Here is a 24,482-nt window from a genome sequence, read left to right on the forward strand (position 1 = left end):
CTAGAAGCATAACTGGAAGAAGTTTTGTTTCTTGTAAGTCTGTTGGTAAAATCTGACATCTGAATAAACTACCATTTCTCCACTGTGTTTCTGTGTAGCTGATCTGTAGGAGGTTCTGGGATGACACACTGCTGCATAGGTAATTGCATCTCCAGCCTGTAAGACATAAAAATGCATATTTTTTACTTGTTTATAGATATTTATAAGATCATGTCTTCTACTAGGTGTTTGTATTAGAGACACATGGTCTCTTAGATTTCCATTATTGTAAATTAGAGAAATCAAAGAAATTACCTGATTGCCTTCTGAAGATGCATCACTGGATCTGGATTATGCTAAAAAAATAATTAAGACCTGTCACTGGCTGTAACAACCAATCACTCTGCTTGATATGTAAGATCATACAGTTTAACATACTTGTTAGATTCTTTCTGTAGTTCTTGCAAAGTCTGGCACTTATTTTCAGAAGAGTAGATCATTTCAGGAGCCGAGTGATGAGAGCTTTTCAGCCACATGACACTAGTGTGTTATGCTGCACATTGACCAGTGTGAGCAGAACAGCTGAGAGTCACAGAGTCTGGTGACCAGACTGACTGAGAGTCTGGCTGCTAGAGTCACTGATCAGCTTTGCACCTTAGAAAAGAAAAGAACCATTGAACTGTGATCATTTGCTGTGTGGTCTCATTTTTAACAAAATAGCATTGATATGTGTAGAATGTGTCAGTGATACCTTTTATCACCAGAAGGGTTCCTTGTCCAAACTGAACTTCATCTATAGATATAACTCCACAGTAGTATGTGCCAGCGTCTTCCATGTTATCGAGGATATGGTCAGATCATTGTTTTTTTTCTGATTTTACAGAAAAATGATGAAACTGCTTGTTGAATGTTGTCACATTATATAACATATCAGTTTGGTCTGTACCACAGTCTTTCTCTTGCATCATTATGAACATGACATGTTACAGTAGCTACAGTAGTAGTTACAGCAGCCGCCGCCTCCCCTATCGTCCCACGTCCTCTCTTTCCCCATTACCAGCAGGAGCATATACAAAAGACAGGTCCTCCGGCCAGTAGGTGGCACAGTGACTGTAGCATATCAGCATATCAATGTGTGCAGAGTCAGATGTTCAGCATGATTGTAAAGTTTCATCCACATAGGAAGAAGTATGAGGGAGATACAGCCACAAAAACATCAATTTCCTGTGCGTTGGCGAAGGGTCAACTATTTAATTGGCTCATATAGATAGCTTACAGTATCATTAAGATGGATTCCAACTGTACCAACCTAATGCCTAAATCTCAACATATAGATTAGCAACTTTCAATAAACCTAATGGTTCCTGGTTCGATTCTGACCTCTTTCTCCCGCATTCTAAAGACATGCTTGTTAATTTTTGTGCTTAGTTTAAAATGTATTACATGCCTTACATACCATACTCTTGGCTTACATCATGGCATTAACCAGGAAGCCTGTGAAGTATGTGCATCCCCTCTACTTACTTAACCTCCACCCCCCACCCCCCAACCCCCCCTTATCCGTCAATCACCCAGTTAGCCACTGTTAAATGGCCTGTAAAACCATATTGAGATCAATATAGACTATTGTGCTATTTAACTGTGATTCCACTCATTGCTAATGTGTAGAAGTGCTGCCCGTTAAATAAATGTGAAGATATAAAATGGGGAGTTTTTGTGGCATCAAAAAAACACTGACAGGAAAAGGTTTCATTGTAAAACCTTTATTGCAAGAAGGCTTTCAGATTTATAGGTTTTGCTGAAAAATGCATGCGTCCAGGCCTACTGTCTCACACTGCTATACACACATTCAGTCTGTGTTGTCATCTTTCTTCTTGATCTGTTGGCCTTGAAGTCTAGTGCAGTAGCATAATGAAGGTTCTCTCCATCCTGACACACCTGGTGAAAGATAAGTCTGTCATTTATTCTTTAACATACAGCACAAGTGACCGAATATTTCCTGCTATGACACCTGCCAGACTAAATGTTAGACGTACTACTGTATTAGGAGTGGATTCACTTGAAAATATTCCAGTGGAGTCTGAGTGTGAGACACAGAATTAAATTTCGTTATTCATATGTAACAGGCTCTTTGTACTCAACATCAGCTTCAAAGAGTAGCAGTTACCTGTACCTTGGCCAGATCGCTTGTTCATCTTGAACACTAAGAAAGCCAGTACAACGGTCAGGATGGTGGTGAATGCCAAAGCTCCACTCAAGAAGTACACCAAGACAAGAGATTTCACCCCATCTGCAGGAAACATGAAGATGTTACTGCGTTTTATTTTTTAGATTCATAGTTTTGCAACTTCATTGCCAACTAGTATGTTTAAATGGATACTGGTTGTTTTAATTGTTGGTCAATAGATATGAAGCATGACTGTAACATTTGTGGAGTAAATGTGAGGTTTTAGTCAGATGTAGAAAAGCAGAAAATATTCTTCTGTAACTGCAGTCACTGGAAACATACAGTGTATTTCTCAACATTTGTTCCCATCACAAAAGACCAGTAGACCAGACCAGTATTAAAAAAATAGAATGAAACAGCACTCAGATCTTCATGGAAAGTACAACTATACACAATATTGAGTCTTTACAGTGTGCAACTTTTAGACCAGAGATGAGCACTTCAATATTACTTACCCCTCACTTCATCATCTTTGAGCTCTTTCTCTCCTCCAAACAGTATGTGTCCACATGAGGCAACAGCACAGTAGGCATCATAATTTGACAGGTTCACATTCCGTGGCAGATTGTACAAACAGTTAGTTGTTTGTGTTTTTGGTTTCCTCTCACACTGGTCATTCCTGCCTCCATGGGTGTAAATGAGTCCTGGATGAGATGTTTCTGAGTGTCTGAACCAGTAAACACTGTGTTCTCCATCACAGGTCTCAGAGTGTACTGTACAGTTCAGAGTCACAGAGCCTCCTGCCTGGAGGCTTTCAGACACTGACTGACTGACTGAAGGTTTCAGGTTCAAACCTGAACCCTTTATGCTGACTGTAACACCCTCTCTGAATTCAAAGCTTACTGAAAAGCTACTTGCACAGTAATAAGTAGCTGAGTCTGAAAACTGCAAATCCAAAATCATCAAGTGATTTTTCCCATTTCCAGTGTCCAGTGAGAAGCGTGGATTGTTCTTGTATTCATCAAGAAAAGTAGCATTTTTATCATAAACGTAGAACTTAGAAATGAGCTTCGGTTTCTGTCCCAAAGTTTGCTTATACCAGAAATATCTTGCTACCAGCTGACTGTCATAGAAACATCGCAAAGTTACATTTTCACCAACATTAGCTGATATAAAACCACTCTTCCGAGTGAGATGAACAGATGAGGACTGACATGTCTTCTGAGCTGAAGGGAGAGAAAAGAGAAAGCAAACACAGTCAGTTTAATCTGACACTACACAAAATAAGTTTAAGAAACTGAAAACTATTATGTTGAAAAACACAGCTCACCTAGTTTCCCCAAGAACAGACACGTCACATAGAAAACAAACTTTGGAGAAGTCATCATGTTTAAATCGGTGACCTGACTGTAAAGAGTCCTGCTCTACATCTTCACTGTCTCTTAAAAGACAAGACTGTGTTTGATTGGCCAATGTCCTGTTACAGAAACATGATCACATGTTCACAGCCACCTATAGTGTTACGTGTAGGATGGGTTGGTGAAAGATGAAGAACAAAATGGCTCTTCAACTGAGATCTGAAATCACCAAAATATAAAAAGCAACATCACTGATGCGTCGTGTTCTAAATTTGTGAATAGTGCTGTGTTTGATTTCTTTAAAGATCTTTCTTTAGGATTAGAGGTTTCATTAGAACTTCCATGTTTCTACAGTACCCCAGGAGAGAAATATCAACAACTAAACAACGTAACCTAATCACTTGATGTAGCAAGGCTTCTCCATACAGCTCTAAATGACAGCATCAGTATAAGATATGTGCCAGTTCTCATGCTATGCATGAGCATATAGCTTATAAAGGTGGAAACGGCCATTTCATTTGAGAATTCTCAGTTCTTTCTGCCTTCTTGTTCTAGCACCTTTGAATTGATCTTTACATATCACACCCTTCATCTTTACATATCACACCCTTCAAAGGATGTTCACCCTAAAATGAGACACAGCTAAAGATATAATTTAAGGGTGCAACTATACCATATATTAATTCTTTATACTTAAGTTCTTACGTTATATGTTGTGGAGAGTAACGCAATTTGATTCTCTGTATGTCCAGCACATATGGCAGTATTGACAGTAAAGCTGACTTTAACTTTGACTATAGGTGCCTGACAGTCATTGTAGGTTGTTTTTTTGTCTGGAAACTTTTATATCCTTTTCCTCTGGTGTTGTAATACTTTAGCTTGATCTTGGTCTTTCCTTTCTTACCACCTCAGGTGTTCACTCAAGAGAGACTAAGACCAGAAGTGATTTATTTGTCCACCCTATGTGTGGTTTATTTCTGCAAAGATATCACCCTTTGCCAGTGACAAGGGTGTGTGACCTGACCGTGAGACTCAGTTTATTCTCAGGGAAAACAAAATCAAAATTGTGAGGTACATTAACAAAATGGACACTGAGTTGTTAGTCATTGTAAACTTGTTTAATGTTTTTACTTGTAAGTACAAGTAACATTGATTACAAGTTACATTGATAAAAGGAGGCATATTACACTTTTTAAGATGATGTATGTGACAAAAATGAAACGTATATGGCTTTACTGCTTTACACTGCGGTACACACATTCAGTCCAGGTGTTGTCCATCTGTCTTCGTGACTGATCATGTTTTTTCTTGAATCTTTAAATTTGTAATCCTGATAATGAAAAGAAGTCAGACAAAGATGTATTTAGTGACAGAAAGTTTTTTGTTTTTTTTTTAACTTGAAACAAAAACTACCTTTGAATTTTATGCTGAGGATCTTATATGACACCCTGGAAAACAGAAGAGCATGTATTGATTAACAGGCTCAGTCAATGCATGATTGATTACCTTTACAGAGGCAGCTATCGGACTTGTTCATTACACACACCAGGAAAACCATTTGCACAATCATGAAAGCCCCGCTCCAGACATACACCAACACAAGAGCGTTCTGATCTGCAGTCAGACAGAAAGAAATATTACAGATCCATTAGTTATTATTTAACTCTGAGTGTGCACTTAATTAGACCACTGTGTTTCTACTCACCCTTAATGTCCAGTTTTGTTCCCTTCCCAAACACTATGTGTCCACAGGAGGCCACAGCACAGTAATAGGACCCAGCGTAAGATGTGTTCAGGTTTCTCATGGGCAGACTGTACATACAGGAGTGTGTATGTGTATTTGTCTCACATTGGTCATTCCTGCCTCCATGAGTGTAAATGAGTCCTGGAGACTCCTCAGAGGGTCTGAACCAGTAAACACTGTGTTCTCCATCACAGGTCCCAGTGTGTACTGTACAGTTCAGAGTCACAGAGCCTCCTGCCTGGAAGCTCTCAGACACTGACTGACTGACTGAAGGTTTCAGGTTCAAACCTGAACCCTTTACACTGACTGTAATGCCCTCTGCAAATTCAAATGTTACTGAAAAGCTACTTGCACAGTAGTAAGTAGCTGAGTCTGAAATTTGTAAATTTGTAATAGTCAAGTGATTGTTTCCATTTCCAGTGTCCAGTGAGAAGCGTGGATTGTTCTGGTATTCGTCAAGAAAAGTAGCATTTTTACTGAAGACGTAGAAGATAGAAATAAGCTTTGGTTTCTCTCCAAAGTTTGCTTATACCAATAAAACATTTTCACCTTGCTGTCATAGAAACATCACAAAGTTACACTTTCACCAACATTAGCTGATTTAAAACCACCCTCCTGATGAACAGATGAGGACTGACATGTCTTTTGAGTTGAACGGAGAGAAGAAACAAAACAAACACACAATATGAAAACAAAAACATGGCCATACACTTCCACCAACAACAGACAAGTCAGAAAGAAGACAACCTGTAAAGATGTCATCATGTTGAATAAAGGGACCCTTGCTTCCTCTCCTTACTTTTCACAGAAAAGACTGGTTGGCCAGCAGGAAGTGACACAGTATGTCTCAGCAAGGAAGCATGATCACATGTTCACTGCATCCTGTAGCAAGTCATTAATAAGATCATTAAACAACACAGAAGTTTGTTCCTGACACTGTGGCTCTTAAGGGGGTTCAGGCTCTGGGTCTCTGTGAAGCACTTTAACACAATTTCTGATTGTAAAACGCACTATATTAATAAAACTTGACTTGAATTGAATTGCAGCCTTCCTCCTTATTTAATGACCTCTGCTTTTTTTTTTTTTTTTGGGGGGGGGGGGGGGGGGGGGGGGGGTAAGTCAATGTAGAACCGCCACTGACTAGCCCCTGAACAGCCCCTGCTGTTGTTTGCTGTGATGTTGTGTCTTAAGAATGTACAGCTGAGTTTTTTAATTTCAAAAGCAAATCAAATTAGATATTTTTTGTTTTGGCACTGTGGCTGAATGTTGATAGTAATGACAGAACTTTTTTTCACAGACTTTTATTTTACTTGTTAAGGGCAAAACAGCGTAAGACTACAACATAACATTACAAGCACATATAAACTATATTTACACACATCAAACATAACTTCAACACCGTGCAAATCAATTATCAATCATCAAAATAAAATTCTCACATCACAGTCGGCCCACTTGCCACATGGTTATTGCTAGCTCTCTGATACTTCAAGTGACACAAACAAGGTGTCATATGAAAGCTGAGACTTTACCAATTGGCACTGTTACATTTGTCTTGCTATATTATAAATATTTGGTAAATTCGACTATAAAGAACATAAAAGTAAAAAAAATCACTAGTTTAGAGCGAATAACAGTCTTTCTTCTGTAAATTTGCAATAAAAAGTCATATTTGACTTCCCGACAGGAAGCCAGAGCCGAAGACGAGGCAGGGGACCCTCCAGGGTCCCGACAGGAAGCCAGAGCCGAAGACGAGGCAGGGGACCCTCCAGGGTCCCGACAGGACACCAGAGCCGAAGACGAGGCAGGGGACCCTCCAGGGTCCCGACAGGAAGCCAGAGCCGAAGACGAAGCAGGGGACCCTCCAGGATCAGGGCTGGAAGCCCGAGTTGGGGGTTCCCCAGTGACTGGACCAGTTGCTGGGGCTGAGAGTCCCTCTGGGTCAGGGCGTGGACCCAGATCTGATGACCCTCCAGGGTCAAGGCTGGATGCACCCCCAGCATCCAGACAGGTGACCTCAAGTGTCTCTGCCACCCCTGTCTTGGCAGGAAGTCCTCTGCGGGGGGCACTGGAGGTCTCTGTGGCAGGTGGCGTCGTCTGGAGCCCGCCCTCTGGCCGAGACGGGAGGAGCGGGGTCGTCTGGAGCCCGGGGGCCGCCCGGGGGCCGAGTCCCTTCCAACAATGGCCGAGTCCCTTCCAACAATGGCCCAAATTTGGGAAGGAGGGCATAGTCTGACACAACCTCCCAGTTTGCCAGGAAGAACTGCCTGCGCTCCTCCACCCCCTTCAAGGCAGAGACAAAATCAAACAGATAGTCTGCCGGGTCCATTTTTAGTCAGTTCCTAAGGGGCAAACTCTGGGCCGTGGCTAAAGGCAGCCGATAACCGCTCCTGCATCTGCTGTGTCCAAGTTTGGCTAGTTCGTTCTGTCAGGGTTTTGTGAGGAGCGGACACAGTTGCAGGACGCAGAGCAGTTTAGATGTTCAAAAAAAGTCTTTTATTTAAAGGCCAGGAGGGCAAAACAATACAAACTAAAAATCACACTACACATGGCAAAACTAGAAAAGCAAAAACTAGGAATCTAGCAAGGATTCAAGGCAGGGTTCAAAAACATAACATGGCATGGCAAGGACGAGAAATGGAGTGACACAAAGCCCACACAGACGAGACGAACTAGCAAGGACAAAGGGGAAGACACAGACTATATACAAAGGGAAGACAACGAGACACAGGTGATACACATGAGGGCAGGGCAGGTAATCAACAAGGAGGAGGAGGGAGAACACAAGGAGGGAAAACACAGGAGGCAAAACACAGGAAGCAAAACTCAAGACAATACACAGGGAGGACAGGACTACCAAAGTAAAACAGGTAACACAAGACAAGACAACTAAACACAAACCCAGGAAAACAAAACACAGAACTACAGGAAAATAACAATAACTAAACAGATCAAACTAAAAACCCAAAACAAGGAAAACAAAACCATAAATAAACACCAGGTCGTGACAGTTTCTTTGTAATGGCAAATGGTCAACTTTGAGGCCATGCCCCCACCACACCGTAACACTTTTGAAAGAGTTTTGGAATGCGTCTAGTCCTTATGGTCTCCTGAGTGGACACAGTGAATTTCAGCACAATTTGATGAAGTATGCGAGGCGTGAAAAGTTTTGCAGCAGGGTCACACATCGCCAAAAATGGCCGCAAACTTTAATATGGCGGACTTCCTGTTGGGTTTGGAGGGGGGGTCTGGAGGTGATACACATGTGTGCCAATTTTAATGATACTGTGTCAAACCGGCCAGAAGGGCAGGCACAAAAACCTATGAAAACACAACATTTTGTGTAGCCAGTAGGTGGCGCTGTGTCAAATACTCAATATTGTTGTATAGATGTGTTTATGGTCAGACTCTGATCATACATGTGACATTTGGTATAGATCAGACAGTAAACACAGAAGTTATAGCGACTTCCTGTTTCCTGTGAAATCGCCAAATTTTGAGGCTTTAACTTTAATATGGTGGACTTCCTGTTGGGTTTGGAGGGGGGGTCCAAGAGACTTTTTTGTGCGTCTTGGGGTGATACATATGTGTGCCAATTTTAATAATCCTGTGTCAAACCGACCAGAGGGGCTACGCGTTGGGGGCGCTATAGAGTCATTTTCCGATGTGCGTTTCAAAAGTCAGCAAATTTCAAAATGTTTCGGGCGAATGAATTTTTCTACCACGTTTGGTGAGTTTTGGGGCATGTTAAGGCCCCCAAAAATGCGATCCCGGCGGAAAAAAAATAATAATCCTGAGGGTTTCAATAGGGCTCTTGCACCATTTGGTGCTCGGGCATACTCAAATGAACATAGGCCATTTTTTTGTAACAGTTATTCATTCCACAATCTAGTTACACATAGTCTACAGATTGTACTAATACAGCTGTATACAAGGTAATACAATCTATCTGGTAGCAGCATAAATCACATTTGGTTCTGGTTCTCTTCTGTTACGTTGTGGTCTAAATGTCACCGCAGCATAGTTCAGTTCATCAGAGCCATGATTCTGTGAAAACAGCATTTATAGTCGCAATAGAGGCAGATTATACACAACTGGAATATGATAAAATATGATGGATATTTCTGATATAATACAAATATATAACAAGACATGCATACAATTTAAGAAAAGCCTATAAATCCTATAAATAAACACAATATATATATATACATGTCATAGTTGGTTTTACCTGACTTGGCTCTGTGTTCTGTTCTGTATTAGCTAAGTAACAGAAATGAGACATGTGGTCATTTTAATGCAGTTTTGCATTATTGACACAACTATAAGAGAAAAACTATGGAAAAGTACCTGTCTGAAGTTTCCTGATTTGAACAACCAGACCTATGATGACGATTACAAGGAAAATGGTGACAGCCCCCAGGGTCAGCTTCACTGTGTTCTCTGCGTCTGCTACGAGATCATAAAATGGACAAAAGTGGCTGAAATGTTTAAGCTTTGAATGTGTTATTTGGACAGTGAAAGGATTCTTACATTTATATTTGTTGTTCATGTCACTGTGAGGGTCCTCACTGCCTTTAAAGGGACATGATTTAATACTTAATCATATTATATTCAGCATACAGGATGTTGAAGACGGTGATATTAACAGAAATCAAAGGAAAGTAAAGCCTGTTCAGTTATCTTACCTTCAACATGTAAATGTGTCACACTAAAATGTAGAACTCCACTTATGTAAAATCCACAGAAATACAGCCCTGAGTCTGATAAATCCACTTGTTTCATTGCGAGAAAAATGGTGGTCATGTTGGAGCTCATTTGAAAGCTTTCATTTTTAAATGCATCACAATATGAGGGAATGCCTCTAAATCCAGTCATAACAGAGACACAGCTGACCATGTTAATGTTGACCAGTCTGAACCAGAATGCCATCGCTGCATAGTTGGAAATGTTGGGGCAATTCAGTGTGACGTCTTTACCAGGCTGGACCTCCACAGTGTTAAACCTTGAACCTGAGACAGGGATCCAGACTGTAACACACAGCAGAAATGACAGGAAAGATACGTGTGTAAAAAACACCTTTGTAAACACACAATGGTTAAATTGTGCTAAAAATACATTTATACATGAGAAGTGATGTGAAGAATAGATGAAAGCCTGTACTTACAAAGGATGCAGAAACTTAAAGCTGATTTTAAGGCAGAGTTCATCATTGTGCGTATGACTGAAAGTCTGCAGTGTCCGTAAATGATGTGTGACCCAGGAAGGAGGCTCTCAGTTTAAGAGGCGGAGTGTTTCCGCTGCCAAACCAGTTGTTCAAACATGCTACATACAGTGTTAACTCAGAGCACTGAATGTTTAATATTCAGAAGATATGATACAAATAAAATGTAACACAGACACATATTAATAAGAAAATCTTCCTAATTTCATTTTTTCGCCAATAAAATAATCAGCTTTATAAATAACCTGTTGTCTTCATGTTGTCTGCTGTCACATTGTACATTATTATCTGCTGTTGTAGTATTGGAATATACTCTGGCCTTAGACAGGTTGGGTTGGAGAGGTCATCTTAAGAGGTGACCTGTGAGGTCATCTGCATTTATGTCCAACCTGATCTCACAGAAATACGTGACATACACACGGATTGTTAACACTGAATTACGTGGCACTGACATGAAAAGTAGTGAAATTACGTGCAGGCACCACGAAAAACTGTCTCCATGCAGAAAGTCAATGCGGGGCATTTTTGTAGTGACACCACGGATTTTTAATACATTTGGACACCACGGACATGATCGCCAATAGAAAGGAATGATCCAATTTGATTACCGTCATTATTATTATTATTATTATTACAGTCATGTCGCTCTGACAATTCACGCATTTCTCTAAGCGATTTGGCCCTTAATAACCCTTTTTAGGGAACAATCACTATTTATTATTATTTAACACAAACAAATGGCCCAACACGCCCATCTATGTCGACATACACGTTTATTTGATCGATAAAAGTTTTTTTCTAATGCAACAGTGCTTGATATGATTGTGTGCGACAGCATTTCCTTATGAAATGACGGGAAATGGGGCGTAACGTGGAGACATTTGTTGAAGTGAGCATGTGGTTATTTCATTTTTGAGAACGACTGGATTGAAAGACGGTGAAAGCTAACGTCGGTTACCAGTTGCTCTGGACGGAAGCGTCATCACATTGCTATGGTAATGCAACTTGCGGGCCCGCACGTGGTGACGTAAATTGCCTGCGACAATGCATGCATTTTACTAAGCGATTTCACCTAAATAAACATTTATTTTTTTCCTTGGTTTCCTCGTTTAATGTACTTGTATGTACTAATGTACTAACTTCATCTCCAAAATCTTCTACATATTTATCCATGTCAATCTTTTGCCTGGTGCATGTTTGTTCATATTGTTTTCTAAGTAGTTGTGTATTAATATTTAAATTGCACTTCATATTGGTAGTAATCATGACGGTAAACATATTAATATTATGATGCATAGTATTTAGATAATATTATAATACAATATTATTTATATCTGCAAAGTTTGGAAGAAGACTATCGGTATAAACCATATATGGTTTCCACGGCAACGGACGTCACGTGGCGCCTCATCAAGCTGTCATTCATTTGGCGGCTACTTGCCAACTATTTGCTAGGCTATATGCTACATGCTAACGTTAACTGTCACATCAAGACAGCAGATTGACGTCACCGTCAGCTAAATGACGGCTGTTTGCATGGTGCTATCTCCACCACCGAAATCTGTTCAACTTGTAGTTACTGTCAGTGAGTTGTCAATAAAATGCAAATAGCTGCACGCTAGGAGCACATTTCTGCTTTTAACACATGAACTTTGAAGAAGTGTTCACTGCCCATGTTCACATTTTCACTATGTTCACAGGTGTTACAATGACTTTAATGTGTATGGCTAATCATTTACACCCCACCATGTTTATTATAATCTTTTCACAGTGGAAAGACGAGGCCTCCGTCTCTGCAGCCAGCCTGATTTCAGTCCAAGGCATCTACTCTGCAACTTAGATCTACAGCCACATCAAAATACTTCAGATGATCTGATAAAATACAACAGTTACACACAGAAATCCAAACAGTGTCATGTGATTATAGTTTTTTCATCTAAGCATGTTGAAAGCCAGGTTAGGCCTCAAGCTACAGTGTGTGCTGCAGCAGTTCAAACTAATCAATTCCTTTTGAGGAACTACTGGCAGCATGGGCCTTTTTAGGAGTGACTTATATAAGTAACTTATAACTTAAGTTATATGCAAATGGTCACAATGACATGCATTGCTTACTAATGCCATGTAACCCTCTTCATCAGAGTTTATGTTTTACTGACACTGATTGTGGTCTGGCCACAATCTGGTCTGGTCTGGCTGTTCAACAACTGTCATGTGTGAACTGTGTAGCTGTTGGCACACCTGCCTTTCCTGAGGCCATCACGAGATAGATAGGTGGTTAGGTCCAGGTCAGTGCCATCTAGTTGGTGCTCATATATGTAATAGAACTCTGTTCAGTAGACATTGGTAGCAGGTTCCTGGATCTTCTATTGACAACATATAACAGCAAGTAGGCCCCTAAACCTCAGAGGCCAGATTCTGCATTTTCATGGGTTTTGTCAGTTTCAGGTCAAATCAGGGGATTGACCTGGAAACAGGGAGCTGCAAATCTGGTTCTAACATATGTGACAGAGTTCTTCAAGGGCTTTCAAGATCGCTTAGAGCAGGGATAGCCAAACTTTTTTCGGGGAGGGCCAGATTCGATAATGCGAAAGTCTCCAAGGGCCAACAGTCCCCGATGTCATTATTTTACAATAAAAATGTGTATGCTGTTTTGTAACATATTACATCTTACACAGCAAACAAAATAACATCTTAGCATTCAGATGAACAGATCAGAAAATGTTATCTGAATTTACAGCATAAATTTAAAACTTTCAGAAACTGTGTGGTTGTGATAACAGAGCAACAGGCAAGTTATTGACTCTACTGTGAAGGTGAGATCTGATCATATGTGGCAGATCTGGTTTAGGAGCAGCAGACATCAGTAAAATGGTAGACCAGGTGGGAGTCATTTAGTGCTGACCTCAAAGGGTCTTGTAGACGTAAAAACGCGCCTTACGACAGATGCGTACTGAATGACGGAGTCTTTTTGAGAGAAGTGCCACGAGCAATGAGCATCCCTCTCCCTCTCCATCATGTCGCTTTAACTTCTCTAATGGCTCTAGCATCGCTCCCTGCTGCTCCCTGCTGGGAGCGACATGATGGACAGGGAGAGGGACGCTCCGCTCCACTCCCCTGCTCTCCTGGAGCCCCCCAATACTCCGGCACATTCCCCAGAGAGGGACGCTCATTGCTGCACGGGAAGGTTGCTCTCTGGCCAGGCAGCCCGCTCCCGTGCGCCCCGTCTATGAATTCTAATAGGGCTACTATACTACAACTAATAATAACAATATTTCGTGCGCACGTTATACATAATTCGTGGCCACAATTTATTTCTTTTTTACCATGTAAGGAGGGGCTCCATAGTTTTGGAGAACTTCAATTGTACAGTACAGACGATCTCTGATAGCAGGTTATATGCAGAAGCATGTTTAGTCTCGTAGTTAATTGTGTCGAAGTGCTGAACCGGTGTTGTGCAGCTTCCGAGCCGTCTGTGTAGCTGGAACCAACAACCAAGCCCTGCAGCCCCGCGTGACGCACCACGATGCAGACAGTGAGAGAGTGATAATGTTCTGCTCAGAGAATCATGATGCAAACATTACACAAATACAGTTAAAAACAAAAACAAGAATTTCCTGTTGATTTTGTTTGATTTTCTCTGTTTGGCTGGCGGGCCAAAAATAACACATTTTAAGATAGAAAAGCCGACCGCTGGCCGCAGTTGGACCGCGGGCCGTAGTTTGGACACCCCTGACTTAGAGCCATGTTGCTGACCAATTGTATTGCAGAGTTATGGCCATTTAGATTTCAGAGGTCAACAGGTCAAAGCAAACTTTGGCACCCTCTGACATGGTCCCAAGTGTTCTTGAAAGCTCCTGAAGAACTCTAGCTGTCAGAACCAGATATGCAGCTCCCAGTTTTTGGGGATAGCCTCCGGAAAGTCAGGTGTCCATGCTGACCAGCCACATTTGCGTTCACACCTGAGCCACATTTGAGCCAATTGGTGCATACATAGTAATTGGTGCATACATAAAACATGTAATAATTAACATGAAATAAGATCAAATTAAGATAAAAATAAGGTAAATAAGATAAGGTCAAGTAAACAAGGTAAACAATGTAAACTAAAAGTATGGCTCTAATTGACATGACATACCAGACATGACGTAACATGCTTAGATGAAAAAACTCTAATCACATGACACTGGTTGGATTTCTGTGTGTAACTGTTGTATTTTATTAGATCATCTGAAGTATTTTGACGTGGCTGTAGATCTTAAGTTGCAGAGTAGATGGACTGAAATCAGGCTGGCTGCAGAGATGGAGGCCTCGTCTTTCCACTGTGAAAAGATGATAACAAACATGGTGGGGTGTAAGTGATCAGCCATACACATTAAAGTCATTGTAACAACTGTGAACATAGTGAAAATGTGGTGGTGGAGATACCACCATGCAAACAGCCATCATTTAACTGACGGTGACTGTCTTTATGTGACAGTTAACGTTAGCATGTAGCATATAGCCTAGCAAATAGTTGGCAAGTAGCCGCCAAATGAATGACAGCTTGATGAGACGACACATGATGTTGTTGCCGTGGAAACCATATATGGTTTATACCGATAGTCTTCTTCAAAACTTTTTTGTGGTGCCTGCACGTAATTTCACTACTTTTCGTGTCGGTGCCACGTAATTCAGTGTTAACAATCCGTGTGTATGTCACGTATTTCTGTCAGATCAGGTTGTGCCCCGCCCAAAATCGAGACAAACTCTATGTATTTCATCACAATGCTGCCATCTGTGTAATGAAATATTTGATATTCTTTTTGATACACATTCTGTTACCTGGAGGACTCGTGATCCAAACAGTGTTAGTCTTGTTCTGACTGATAGCAAACGTGCATAATAAAGGTGTGGGGGTGGGGGTTACTTTATTAGCGCCCGAGCACGAAATGTGGGAGAGCCCTATTGAAATGCAAGGTTTTATTATTATTATGACGATTGTTCCGCATCTTTGGTCGCGATTTTGACCCCCTGAACGTGCTCAAAAACTCACCAAGCTTTACCCAAAATTGTCCCTAACTAAAATTTTTAGTTGACACTGTCGCCATTGACGTGCGTGGTCGCATGGCTCTACAGTGCCCCCTAAAGTGTGAAAGATCCACCGCAACTGCTACAGACTTGACACTTGGTACACAGATGTATCACCACGCAATGAGAAAAAAAGTTCCTTGGACAAATATTCCACAACGCACAGGGAGTCCACCATTTTGAAAAAAACTACGCCATGTTGCAGTCCCCGCACTTCGTCATACGGTCTGGCTGTGGCAACACCACGAAGTTGACCCTTCGCCAACAGGAAATGGATGTTTTTGTGGCTGTATCTCCTACAGACTATATGCTGATATGCTACAGTCACTGCGCCACCTACTGGCCAGAGGACCTTTGTTTTTGCCGACCACTGCATGTGCCGGTAACGGGGGAGGGAGGACGTGGGCCGATAGGGAAGGCGACGGTGAGTGAGTTTATTGCTGATTAAACACAAAAAACCCTAAACCTAAAAATAGGGATGTCCCGATCCGATCATGTGATCGGAAATCGGGCCTGATTACGTGATTTCAGACTCAATCGGAATCGGACATTACCTCCCGATCAGGACTCAGATATATATTTATTAGGGCTGTCAAAGTTAATGCCTTCGATGCAGAGTGGCTCTGTGTTTTGTAGTGTAGGGGTATGACAGTTGCTTTTGGTGCGAGGGGTCCTGGGTTCGAGACCTCGATGAGCTGCTGCGTGTGTGAAATCTCCCAGTGTGACGGCAGCATCACACACACACGTTTTGCTGCAATGAGTCCCTTTATAGAGAATCCTGAAAGTATCGGATCGGGACTCGGTATCGGCAGATACTCAAAATCAAATCACTCAGACTCAGACTCGAGGGCAAAAAAACCTGATCGGGACATCCCTACCTAAAAATACAAACTACAATCAATGAAGTCCTAACTTGGAAATCAACCAAATGAAGGACTTAAAAAAACCAGGGAGGACTGGTGACAAACAAGACAATCACAGACAAAGGGGACACAAGACTTAAAAAGACAAGATAACAAGACACAGGTGAAACACATTAGGGCAGGGCAAACAATGACAAAGGTGGGAATACAGGAGAAGTAAAAGCACAAGGGAGACGGGACTTTCAAAGTAAAACAGGTCTCATAGGTCAGAGGTCATAAACCATGAAGTGATTGATTGAACTTGTACACCAATGTACACCAAATCTTTGATTTAGCTACTGCATAATCATAGTCCAGTTTATGAACAACAAAATTCAATCTGATAATTGTGAAATGGCCATGAAACAGAAAAGTTGAAAAACATACCAGTCTTGAGCCTCATAATTACAACAAGGCCAATGATGAGCTTATTGAGAACAACAGCCACGCCTGTCAGGATCAGACTGGATAGGTTTGTTGTTTCATCAGGCTCTTCTACAAGAATCATAAGAGACTACACTTTAACTTGAGTATCATAAGTTCACCACTACCTTAACAGATAATATTATTTCTATTTTTCCACACAAACTAGATCATGTCTTTTGTGTATATAAACAACATTCTTACCTTGAACCTTTAAATACCTTGCACTGACAAGCACTGGACTTCTGTGAATGTAAAATCCACAAAAGTACAACCCAGAATCAGATAGGTCCACTTGCTTGATTTTGAAAAAGACTGTGGAAAGGTTGGACGTCAATTCAAATTTGTCTTTTTCAACTCCACTGCAGAATGATGCAGGCTCAATAGAATTGTAAATGGAGGAAATACAGCATGGCAGGGTTCTGTTAAGTAGTCTAAACCAGACAATTAGGGAAGCAGAACTGGTAAAGTTGGAGCAGGGCTTCACCGGGCTGAACATCCACAATCCAAGACTCACATGAAGCTCTTAGCGCAAGTTCAATCAGGAAGACTATCTTCACACTTTCATCACTTCTTCCAACCACCTCTCCCTTGTCATCCTCACACTTATCTCTCCTTCTCCCTCGCCCCTTTTCTTTCTCTCTGCCTCCCACTTAATCAGCTGGTTAATATAGAGCAACTCCCCCACCAATCAGCGGCCGAGCCGTCCCTCTCCTGCCCAATCACTGCTCAGCAAATCATTTAAAATTTCTCCGTCTCCTCTCCAGCTTTCTTACAGATTCGATTTCGGCAACCCTCCTCCACCCCAAGCACCACCAGTTCCTCATCAGGCCAAGGCCTCTTATCTCCTGCTCTTCAGCTCCTTCACCTCCACCAGGTCTACACCCGGGGGGATTCCTGTTTTCCTCATCTCCTGTTCTGTCCCACTTTCGGATGTCTCATCGGGGTCTAGAACGCCAAAGCACAATTCATTCATTCATTGTACTTCAATAAATATTTCCTCATCTAAACATCTAGTCTCTCCTGATTGAAATACTGAGAGAGCGATCCAGCCTGAAACAAACTGCTTCAAACTGTTTTCTTCTCCATTTTCAGTAGCAGTAAAGTGATGGGGGCAAATGTGTGAGGACAGCATAGATATGTTCTGTCCTATGAGGATGCCATGATTCTCAGGCTGTGCAGCTATTGAAACCTGCATAAAAGTGAAAGAGTGTTTGAAAAAGGGGGCTGGTGTGAGATGGTGTCAAAGGGCCACTGCTTTTGTTGCATGCAGTTTTTATTGCAGAGCTAAAGGCTAGTCTCTCTGTGGCTTTCGTTTTTGTTGTCAGCGCAGTGGAAAATAACAAGGGGAAGTGGCTAAAGACTTGTTGCATCTGCATGTGCATGCAGGCGCAAGAGGAGTAGCCCTTTGTTTTTTTTATACGCATATTCACTGGCAGTCTAGAGAAAACTAAGCAAGCAAAATGTCAATATATCTACTGAAACAAGAAACAATCTGATCATGGATACATGAGTGTAAGCAGCAATTTTAATTTAGTCTTACACTTTGTACTGAAAACAACTCATGTGATGTTTGTGGTCAGTGCTAAAGTCTTCCTGTGGTTATTTCAGACTCATACAATGTTTATCACCTCTTGTAAGACTGGAATATTCCACGTTGTTCATTTATCTTGGTATCTATTCAGATATAAGTGGGTCAGTTATCATTGCATTTTTTTACACTTTATCAAGCCGCAGTGACTGTAGAGACACTGTACCCCACTGCTCTCTCTTCCTGTGAGGTGATTTTTCTCACACCTCCCTTCCCCCAGCAGATCATTTGGCTCCCCACTATAACTACATAGCAGCTATAGTGGCAGTTACACTCAGCATACTTTGTGGCTCCTCCTCATCACAGTTGTTTTATGATGTGGATCTACGTCAGACAAAGGCAGAAAGACGCACTTTCTCTATGAATTCAGAAATTTATTGAGGCAAATATTTGTAAACTATCTGCAGAGCTACTACAAAGCAAATCTATCTTCTGGGGCATAGATGACATGAGTTTGCACTTCTCTCTTCAGTGCACAGCTGCCTTTTATTGTTTTTGGCCTCAGTGCTGCAGATTTGTGGTCAAAAAAGTTATCTTCCTGCAAATGAAGTGTTTTGAATTATACACTGAAACCAGAAAGCCTAGAGTCTGTATTTGAACTTTTGACAAACTGATCATAGCATCGTGTACAGCAGCTGAGAGCTGCGGATATCAGCGTCATTAAAACCAACCCCGTCTGCCTGTAATCTTCTGATTTGCAAACTGACTCCACCCAGCCCCTCTTTCTCCACACTATGCAAGACACTCATCGTGCATCTTAAAGAATTCAGTCCCTCATTTGCAACTAAGTAACAAAATAAAAGATTAGTTAAATAACAGTAAACTCAACTGAAACTGTATATTTAACAAATTACACGTGAACTGTACCTTCATGAAGCTGCTTGTTTTTAACAGCCAAACCAATAACAGCCATCATGAAGAAAACAGTTAAGACTGCCTAAAGTTACAGTCATCAGGTTTGTGTTTCCATCTGGTTTCTCTGCAGTAGACAAAATTATTGTTCCTTGTCATTATATGCACTATTAGGGCTGGGCAATTAACCGAAAATATATCGAAACCGACATTTAGACCCTCTAACCGACGCAATCTTACTCTGCAGTTAATTCGGTTATTACTTTTCTGTGCTGTCCCCTTGCTGTAAAACAATAAAAGAAAAAAGTTCTTTGTAGAGCTTGTTACATACTCCAGAGAACAGAGAAATCTATTCATGTTCCAGAGGTGGCAAGAACAAAAACAAACTTTTCATACAAGAACCGTGTGTAGTTCTCATACGGGTCTCCAACTGCAGCGTGCATCCTCTTCTCTGTGCCGCCAGGAGCAACCGTGGAAGTATGGGTAGTATGCCTTGATTTGCACATTTACTCAAGTATTGCTTCATTTATGAATGTCTAAATTCATTAGCTTGTCTAAACGGACAGTTGTGGTGCTTTATACTTTCCATCAGAGGTGTGACCTCAAGTCTTTTACTTCAGTTGTGCTCAGACCACACTTTTAACTCCACCCATGAGAACGTTCGACAATCCTCCATGCCTGTTCAGACTCCTCCTCTATCACACTTCAAGCTTGTCCTATTTACTTTTAGACAGCTAGCAGACCAGAGAAATAGACACTGTGACCACACTCAAAAAACAAAGATGATTAGAAGGACTGCACAGAGTCTGAATGCAGAGCTGTTAGGCACATTTTATTTTCACTCCCACACCAAATAGATCAGCAGGTTGATATGATAAAGCTGCAGTTCCAGGTGCTTCCTGACTCTATCTGGTGGCAGCATACACAACATTTGACTGCAGCTCTCTTTTGGGCCTGTGGCTCCTTTTTGATTTTGCCCGGAAACTCAGAGCTGCATAGTTCAGATCATCTGACCTCAAATTCTGTAAAATAGCAAATCAGGATGATTACTCACAAACTGTATCGCACAGCTTGTAGCTCAGTTTACCAAAAATAAATATAAATGTGTGCCTACACACAAAAAGGATCATGAAAACTGGATTTAATTATAGGTTTGGTTCTCTAGATCTGTTTAACAATACGAACCAGGAGGAACAAAGATGACATTTAGTGACAAAACCATGAGAGAATAAAAGCTGATATTAGCATAGCGGCACAGCAACACAATACAGTATAAGAAATGCTCACCTTGCTTTGTTCTGGCTGCTGTTCATTTATGGCTAAAGGCAAAAAGAAACACATAGTGAATTGTTACTTTACTCTTTGCCCATCAGAGGCAAACAACAAATCAAAAGCCTGCTGTACCTTTCTTAAGTTTCTGGAGTTTTGCAGCCAGAGCAATGACTGTAGTAGTGAGTAACACACTCAAACCACCCAGAACAATGCTGTTTAAAGTTGGGGTCCTTCAGCTTGTTCTAGAAAAGATACATATACAACATATACATAAACTTTCAGTCCTAAAATCTGCAATCAACCTCTTTATCTATTACTTTTTTTAAAAAAAGACAAAAATAATACTTTCTTACCTTGAGTATTTATGTTAGTTGCACAGTTGGAGCCACTGGTGCCTGTAATCAATGTGCATAACGTTATTTCATGTATTCATTCATTCATACATTCTGTATTAACTGGAAGTGTTATTGGCTCCACCGCAAAATTTTACCTTGAATGTTTAACTCAATGACTTTTGCAATAACTGTATGTGCTTTCATGTAAAATCCACAGAAGTACAGCCCAGAGTCTGATAAATCTACCCGGTTGATGTTTAGAAAAACAGTGGAGACGTTGGAACTCATTTCAAATTTTCCATGGTGAACTCCATCACAGAATGAAGCAGTGTGTTGATAGCCGTACATAGAAGAGATACAGCTGCCCTTGGTTCTGTTGACTATTCTGAACCACTCGCAGAGAGGGACTTGTGGAGATGTTGCGGCAGCATAGTCTGACATTTTCACCATGCAGGACCTCCACAGACTGAGTCTCACATCCTGAGACAGAGATCCAGCCTGAAACAAACAGCAGAGATGTTATATTTACTCCTGAGCTGATAATATCATCAAAATGGATAAATAGTGTTTATAGCTGAGAATAAATCCTTATTATTGAAGCAATTTCCCTCTGGGATTAATAAAGTATTTCTGATTCTGATACACTCACCGTGGCTGCAGAAGAGTAAAATGGTTATTGCCGTGAAGCTCCTCATCCTGCATATAACCCTGTGACAGCACGGGCTCTTCTTATATTATGTAGGGGGTTTCATTAGAAAGGGGCGTGGTACTGAACAGTTCATGCTAGAAGGCTTAAACTTTCCACAAGCTAATATCTCTACAACATGCAGTGTGAGACAAAACATGCTTCAAGCAATTTTAGTTACGCATATTTATACAGCCATTGTGAAAGTTGTTCTTGCCTAATTCAACAACGAGTAAACTATAACTATAAAAGAAAACTTTGTTGACACACTGGAATCCAAAGACCACTGTCTCCCCCAGGCTTCTAGTTTGGACTTTTGTGGACCAATGAAGCTGTTACACATCCTGATGTCAGACTGGGTTGGTGTCTGTATGTCTACAGCAAGAAACTGACCGCCATAACTGTGGTCGGTTTTTGCACTACTAATTAGTCTGAACCAATTAGTGAGCTTGATCTTGTCTAGTTTGAGATTTGCAAAGTGAAAATTGAAAGTGTAATGAAGAGGGAAAAATGCTAGTGAGAAGGGGGCACGATAAGAGTGAACATTAACCAGCAACCAGTAAATGACTGTAAGTTTGTTCAGTAAAGTACACCTACTATTTTAAACATATAAACAGTTCTAGGAATAAGGATCAGGCTATTATTGATTAGTGTATCCAACAAAACTGGGTTGTTACACAGACATAGAACTTGTTCTATCTAATCATTTGTGTGGCCAGCCATAGTGTATCATAGGCAGCCCTGTAAGTGCCCATAGCCTGTGTAACCAGCCATTCAGCAGCACTGACTCCCTGTACTGTGAAGTTACCACATCCTATGACCAAAATGTCATCTACACCCATATATGACTCACCACATATTTCAAGTTGTCCCCTGCAGGAGACGCTCCAGATCTCTGTTTACCAAAATAAGTCCTCTTATGAAGAAGAGCAAAAACTAAAAATGTACCAGCTCAATAAACATACTGACTACTTATAACTGGCCAAGACACTTCTCAGTAAACTGCAGTGCTTTGAGATTTTTTTCACCTCCTTTATGCTTGCGTTGTCTAGTGTTGGTGGTTTTATTTCACGCTGGTAGGTGAACGATTCATAATGCAGGCATTTGATACAACATGCAGAAACACAAGCTTGCATATCTCACATCTAGCTCCTTTATTTTGGAGTGTCATCATCTGCCTGACATTTTAAAGCATGTGGAAGCTATAATGTCCTTCTTTTAAATTTACTCTGTTGCTGCCCTTTTGTTTCATTTCCTACTTGACAGCCATGACGGATGTTTACTGTCACAGAGTGTCTATGCAACCAATCAAATCTAACCCCGTTTTTGAAGCTTAGGTCTGCTTATTTGCTCAAGACCTCTGAGACGATGCTCCTGTGTACAATTCTCTGTGGAGTGTGTAAGTCTTTGAATATTAAATATCAGGAAATTTAAAATGTGAATATGAGATTAGTTCTCATTAACATTATGTTTGTTTGTTTTTTTTGACTCAGTGCATCTGTCAGTTGTGATTCAGTCAGGAACAGTTGAACAGGACACTGGAGTGAAATCTGCTGCTGTTGGACAAAATGTGACTTTACATTGCTTCTACAAAAGCCAAGTTGCGATGCACTTCTCCTGGTACCGACAAGCAATTGGGGGGAGGCCTGAAGTTTTGTCTTCTCTTTACAAACATGAAAAACCATCTGAAGTCTACCACTGGCTGAAGAAGAACCCCCGTTTTTCTGTAATGAGGATGGAAGGGTTGAATCATTTACATATCTCTGACGTCCAGGTCTCAGATTCAGCTACATATTATTGTGGAAGCTCACACTCCAACATGGTGGAATTTGGAGAAGGAGTCTTTCTGAGTGTTGAAGGTTTGTGCTTCCGTTTTTCCCTATTGTGATTGTGGTTGTATCTTCCCTTGGTTGGATAGCAGAAGATATTGTAAGTTTATCAAAGTTTTGGATGAATGTAATAAGGCTTTTTAGGTTTTTGTCTATTTATACAGGAAGATACATATTGAATTTTTATGTAACAATTTTAAACAGGCACAAGTATTAATCACTGTTTTATTGACAGTGTGAAAGGTCAGGGTCAGGAAACAGACAATCCCTGACCCAGCTTGGCTTGCATTCATGGTATTATCACTAACAAAATACTGTGAGTGGAAATTCTTTACATAATCAAAGTCATTTCACTAAGTGTCAATTCTCTTCAGGAAGTGACCGCAAGGAAATTGTCCAGGAGCCAGTTTCTAAAACCATCCAGCCTGGTGGCTCTGCTACTGTCAACTGCACTGTACACACTGGCAGCTGTGCTGGAGAACATCGTGTCTACTGGTTCAGACATGGATCTGACCAAGGAATCCTTCACACACACACTGAGCAGTGTAACCCAGTCTCTGCATCCGAATCTTCCTCACAGAGCTGTGTCTACCATTTGCAGAAGAAAAACCTGAGCTCTTATGATGCTGGAACTTACTACTGTGCCGTAGCTTCCTGTGGGGAGATAGTGTTCGGAAGCGGTAGCAAAGTGGTCGTCAGCAATGATGCCGACAACAAAGGGGCTAAGATAAGAATCTTAGTCTGGCTCTCCATTATTAGAGCTGGGATGCTGCTGGTTTTTGTGACAATTTGTCTCTTTGTGTTTGCGAGTAAGACCTGCTGATGTTCATGCTGCAGAAATTGTGTTGTATAGAGTTCTGCCACACAAGTAACATGAAAATGATTGATGAATGATGAGTGCTTACTTTTCATGTACAATAATAATAATATAATTACACAGTGTGTGAAATGAGCATGTACACTCCAAAATAAAATATTTTACATTCTACATTCTTAAGTCCATGTATTAACAGGTCAAGTTAATATAAAAAAAGGTTAGAAAAGCTAGAAGCAT

General features: G+C 41.0%; 2 protein-coding genes, 1 long non-coding RNA gene and 1 pseudogene across 3 annotated transcripts; 1 reads left to right on the top strand and 3 right to left on the bottom strand.

The window, feature by feature from the left end:
• Positions 1-1,800: 1,800 nt before the first annotated feature.
• Positions 1,801-3,581, bottom strand: LOC114451178 (uncharacterized). Its single transcript, XM_028429754.1, has 5 exons — positions 3,477-3,581; positions 2,662-3,372; positions 2,153-2,269; positions 2,016-2,059; positions 1,801-1,917 (listed from the first exon to the last, which is right to left on the bottom strand). The coding sequence occupies exons 1-5, from the start codon at positions 3,532-3,534 to the stop codon at positions 1,801-1,803; spliced, it is 1,047 nt and encodes a 348-aa protein (XP_028285555.1). The 5' UTR covers positions 3,535-3,581.
• Positions 3,582-4,916: 1,335 nt separating this feature from the next.
• LOC114451180 (uncharacterized) lies at positions 4,917-7,577 on the bottom strand (annotated as a pseudogene).
• Positions 7,578-20,248: 12,671 nt separating this feature from the next.
• Positions 20,249-21,608, bottom strand: LOC114450698 (uncharacterized). Its single transcript, XR_003672129.1, has 6 exons — positions 21,564-21,608; positions 21,070-21,412; positions 20,933-20,974; positions 20,712-20,821; positions 20,595-20,626; positions 20,249-20,329 (listed from the first exon to the last, which is right to left on the bottom strand). It is a non-coding gene; the product is annotated as an uncharacterized LOC114450698 (long non-coding RNA).
• A 1,254-nt stretch (positions 21,609-22,862) lies between these two features.
• On the top strand, positions 22,863-24,385 carry LOC114450696 (uncharacterized). Its single transcript, XM_028428986.1, has 3 exons — positions 22,863-22,998; positions 23,093-23,458; positions 23,803-24,385. The coding sequence occupies exons 1-3, from the start codon at positions 22,875-22,877 to the stop codon at positions 24,249-24,251; spliced, it is 939 nt and encodes a 312-aa protein (XP_028284787.1). The 5' UTR covers positions 22,863-22,874; the 3' UTR covers positions 24,252-24,385.
• The last annotated feature ends 97 nt before the right edge of the window (positions 24,386-24,482 follow it).

Source organism: Parambassis ranga, chromosome 18 (assembly GCF_900634625.1).
Source record: "Parambassis ranga chromosome 18, fParRan2.1, whole genome shotgun sequence".
NCBI lineage: Eukaryota > Metazoa > Chordata > Actinopteri > Ambassidae > Parambassis > Parambassis ranga.

What these genes read in the sequence shown, in the direction of transcription:
- LOC114451178 (XM_028429754.1), bottom strand. Translation starts at nt 3,534, where the DNA reads ATGATGACTTCTCCAAAGTTTGTTTTCTATGTGACGTGTCTGTTCTTG. An exon ending in CAAAGATGATGAAGTGAGGG is followed by an intron (nt 2,270 to 2,661) that starts GTAAGTAATATT and finishes TGTTTCCTGCAG; the next exon opens with ATGGGGTGAAATCTCTTGTC. An exon ending in AATCCACTCCTAATACAGTA is followed by an intron (nt 1,918 to 2,015) that starts GTACGTCTAACA and finishes ATCTTTCACCAG; the next exon opens with GTGTGTCAGGATGGAGAGAA.
- LOC114450696 (XM_028428986.1), top strand. Translation starts at nt 22,875, where the DNA reads ATGTTTACTGTCACAGAGTGTCTATGCAACCAATCAAATCTAACCCCG. An exon ending in TACAATTCTCTGTGGAGTGT is followed by an intron (nt 22,999 to 23,092) that starts GTAAGTCTTTGA and finishes TTTTTGACTCAG; the next exon opens with TGCATCTGTCAGTTGTGATT. An exon ending in AGTCTTTCTGAGTGTTGAAG is followed by an intron (nt 23,459 to 23,802) that starts GTTTGTGCTTCC and finishes AATTCTCTTCAG; the next exon opens with GAAGTGACCGCAAGGAAATT.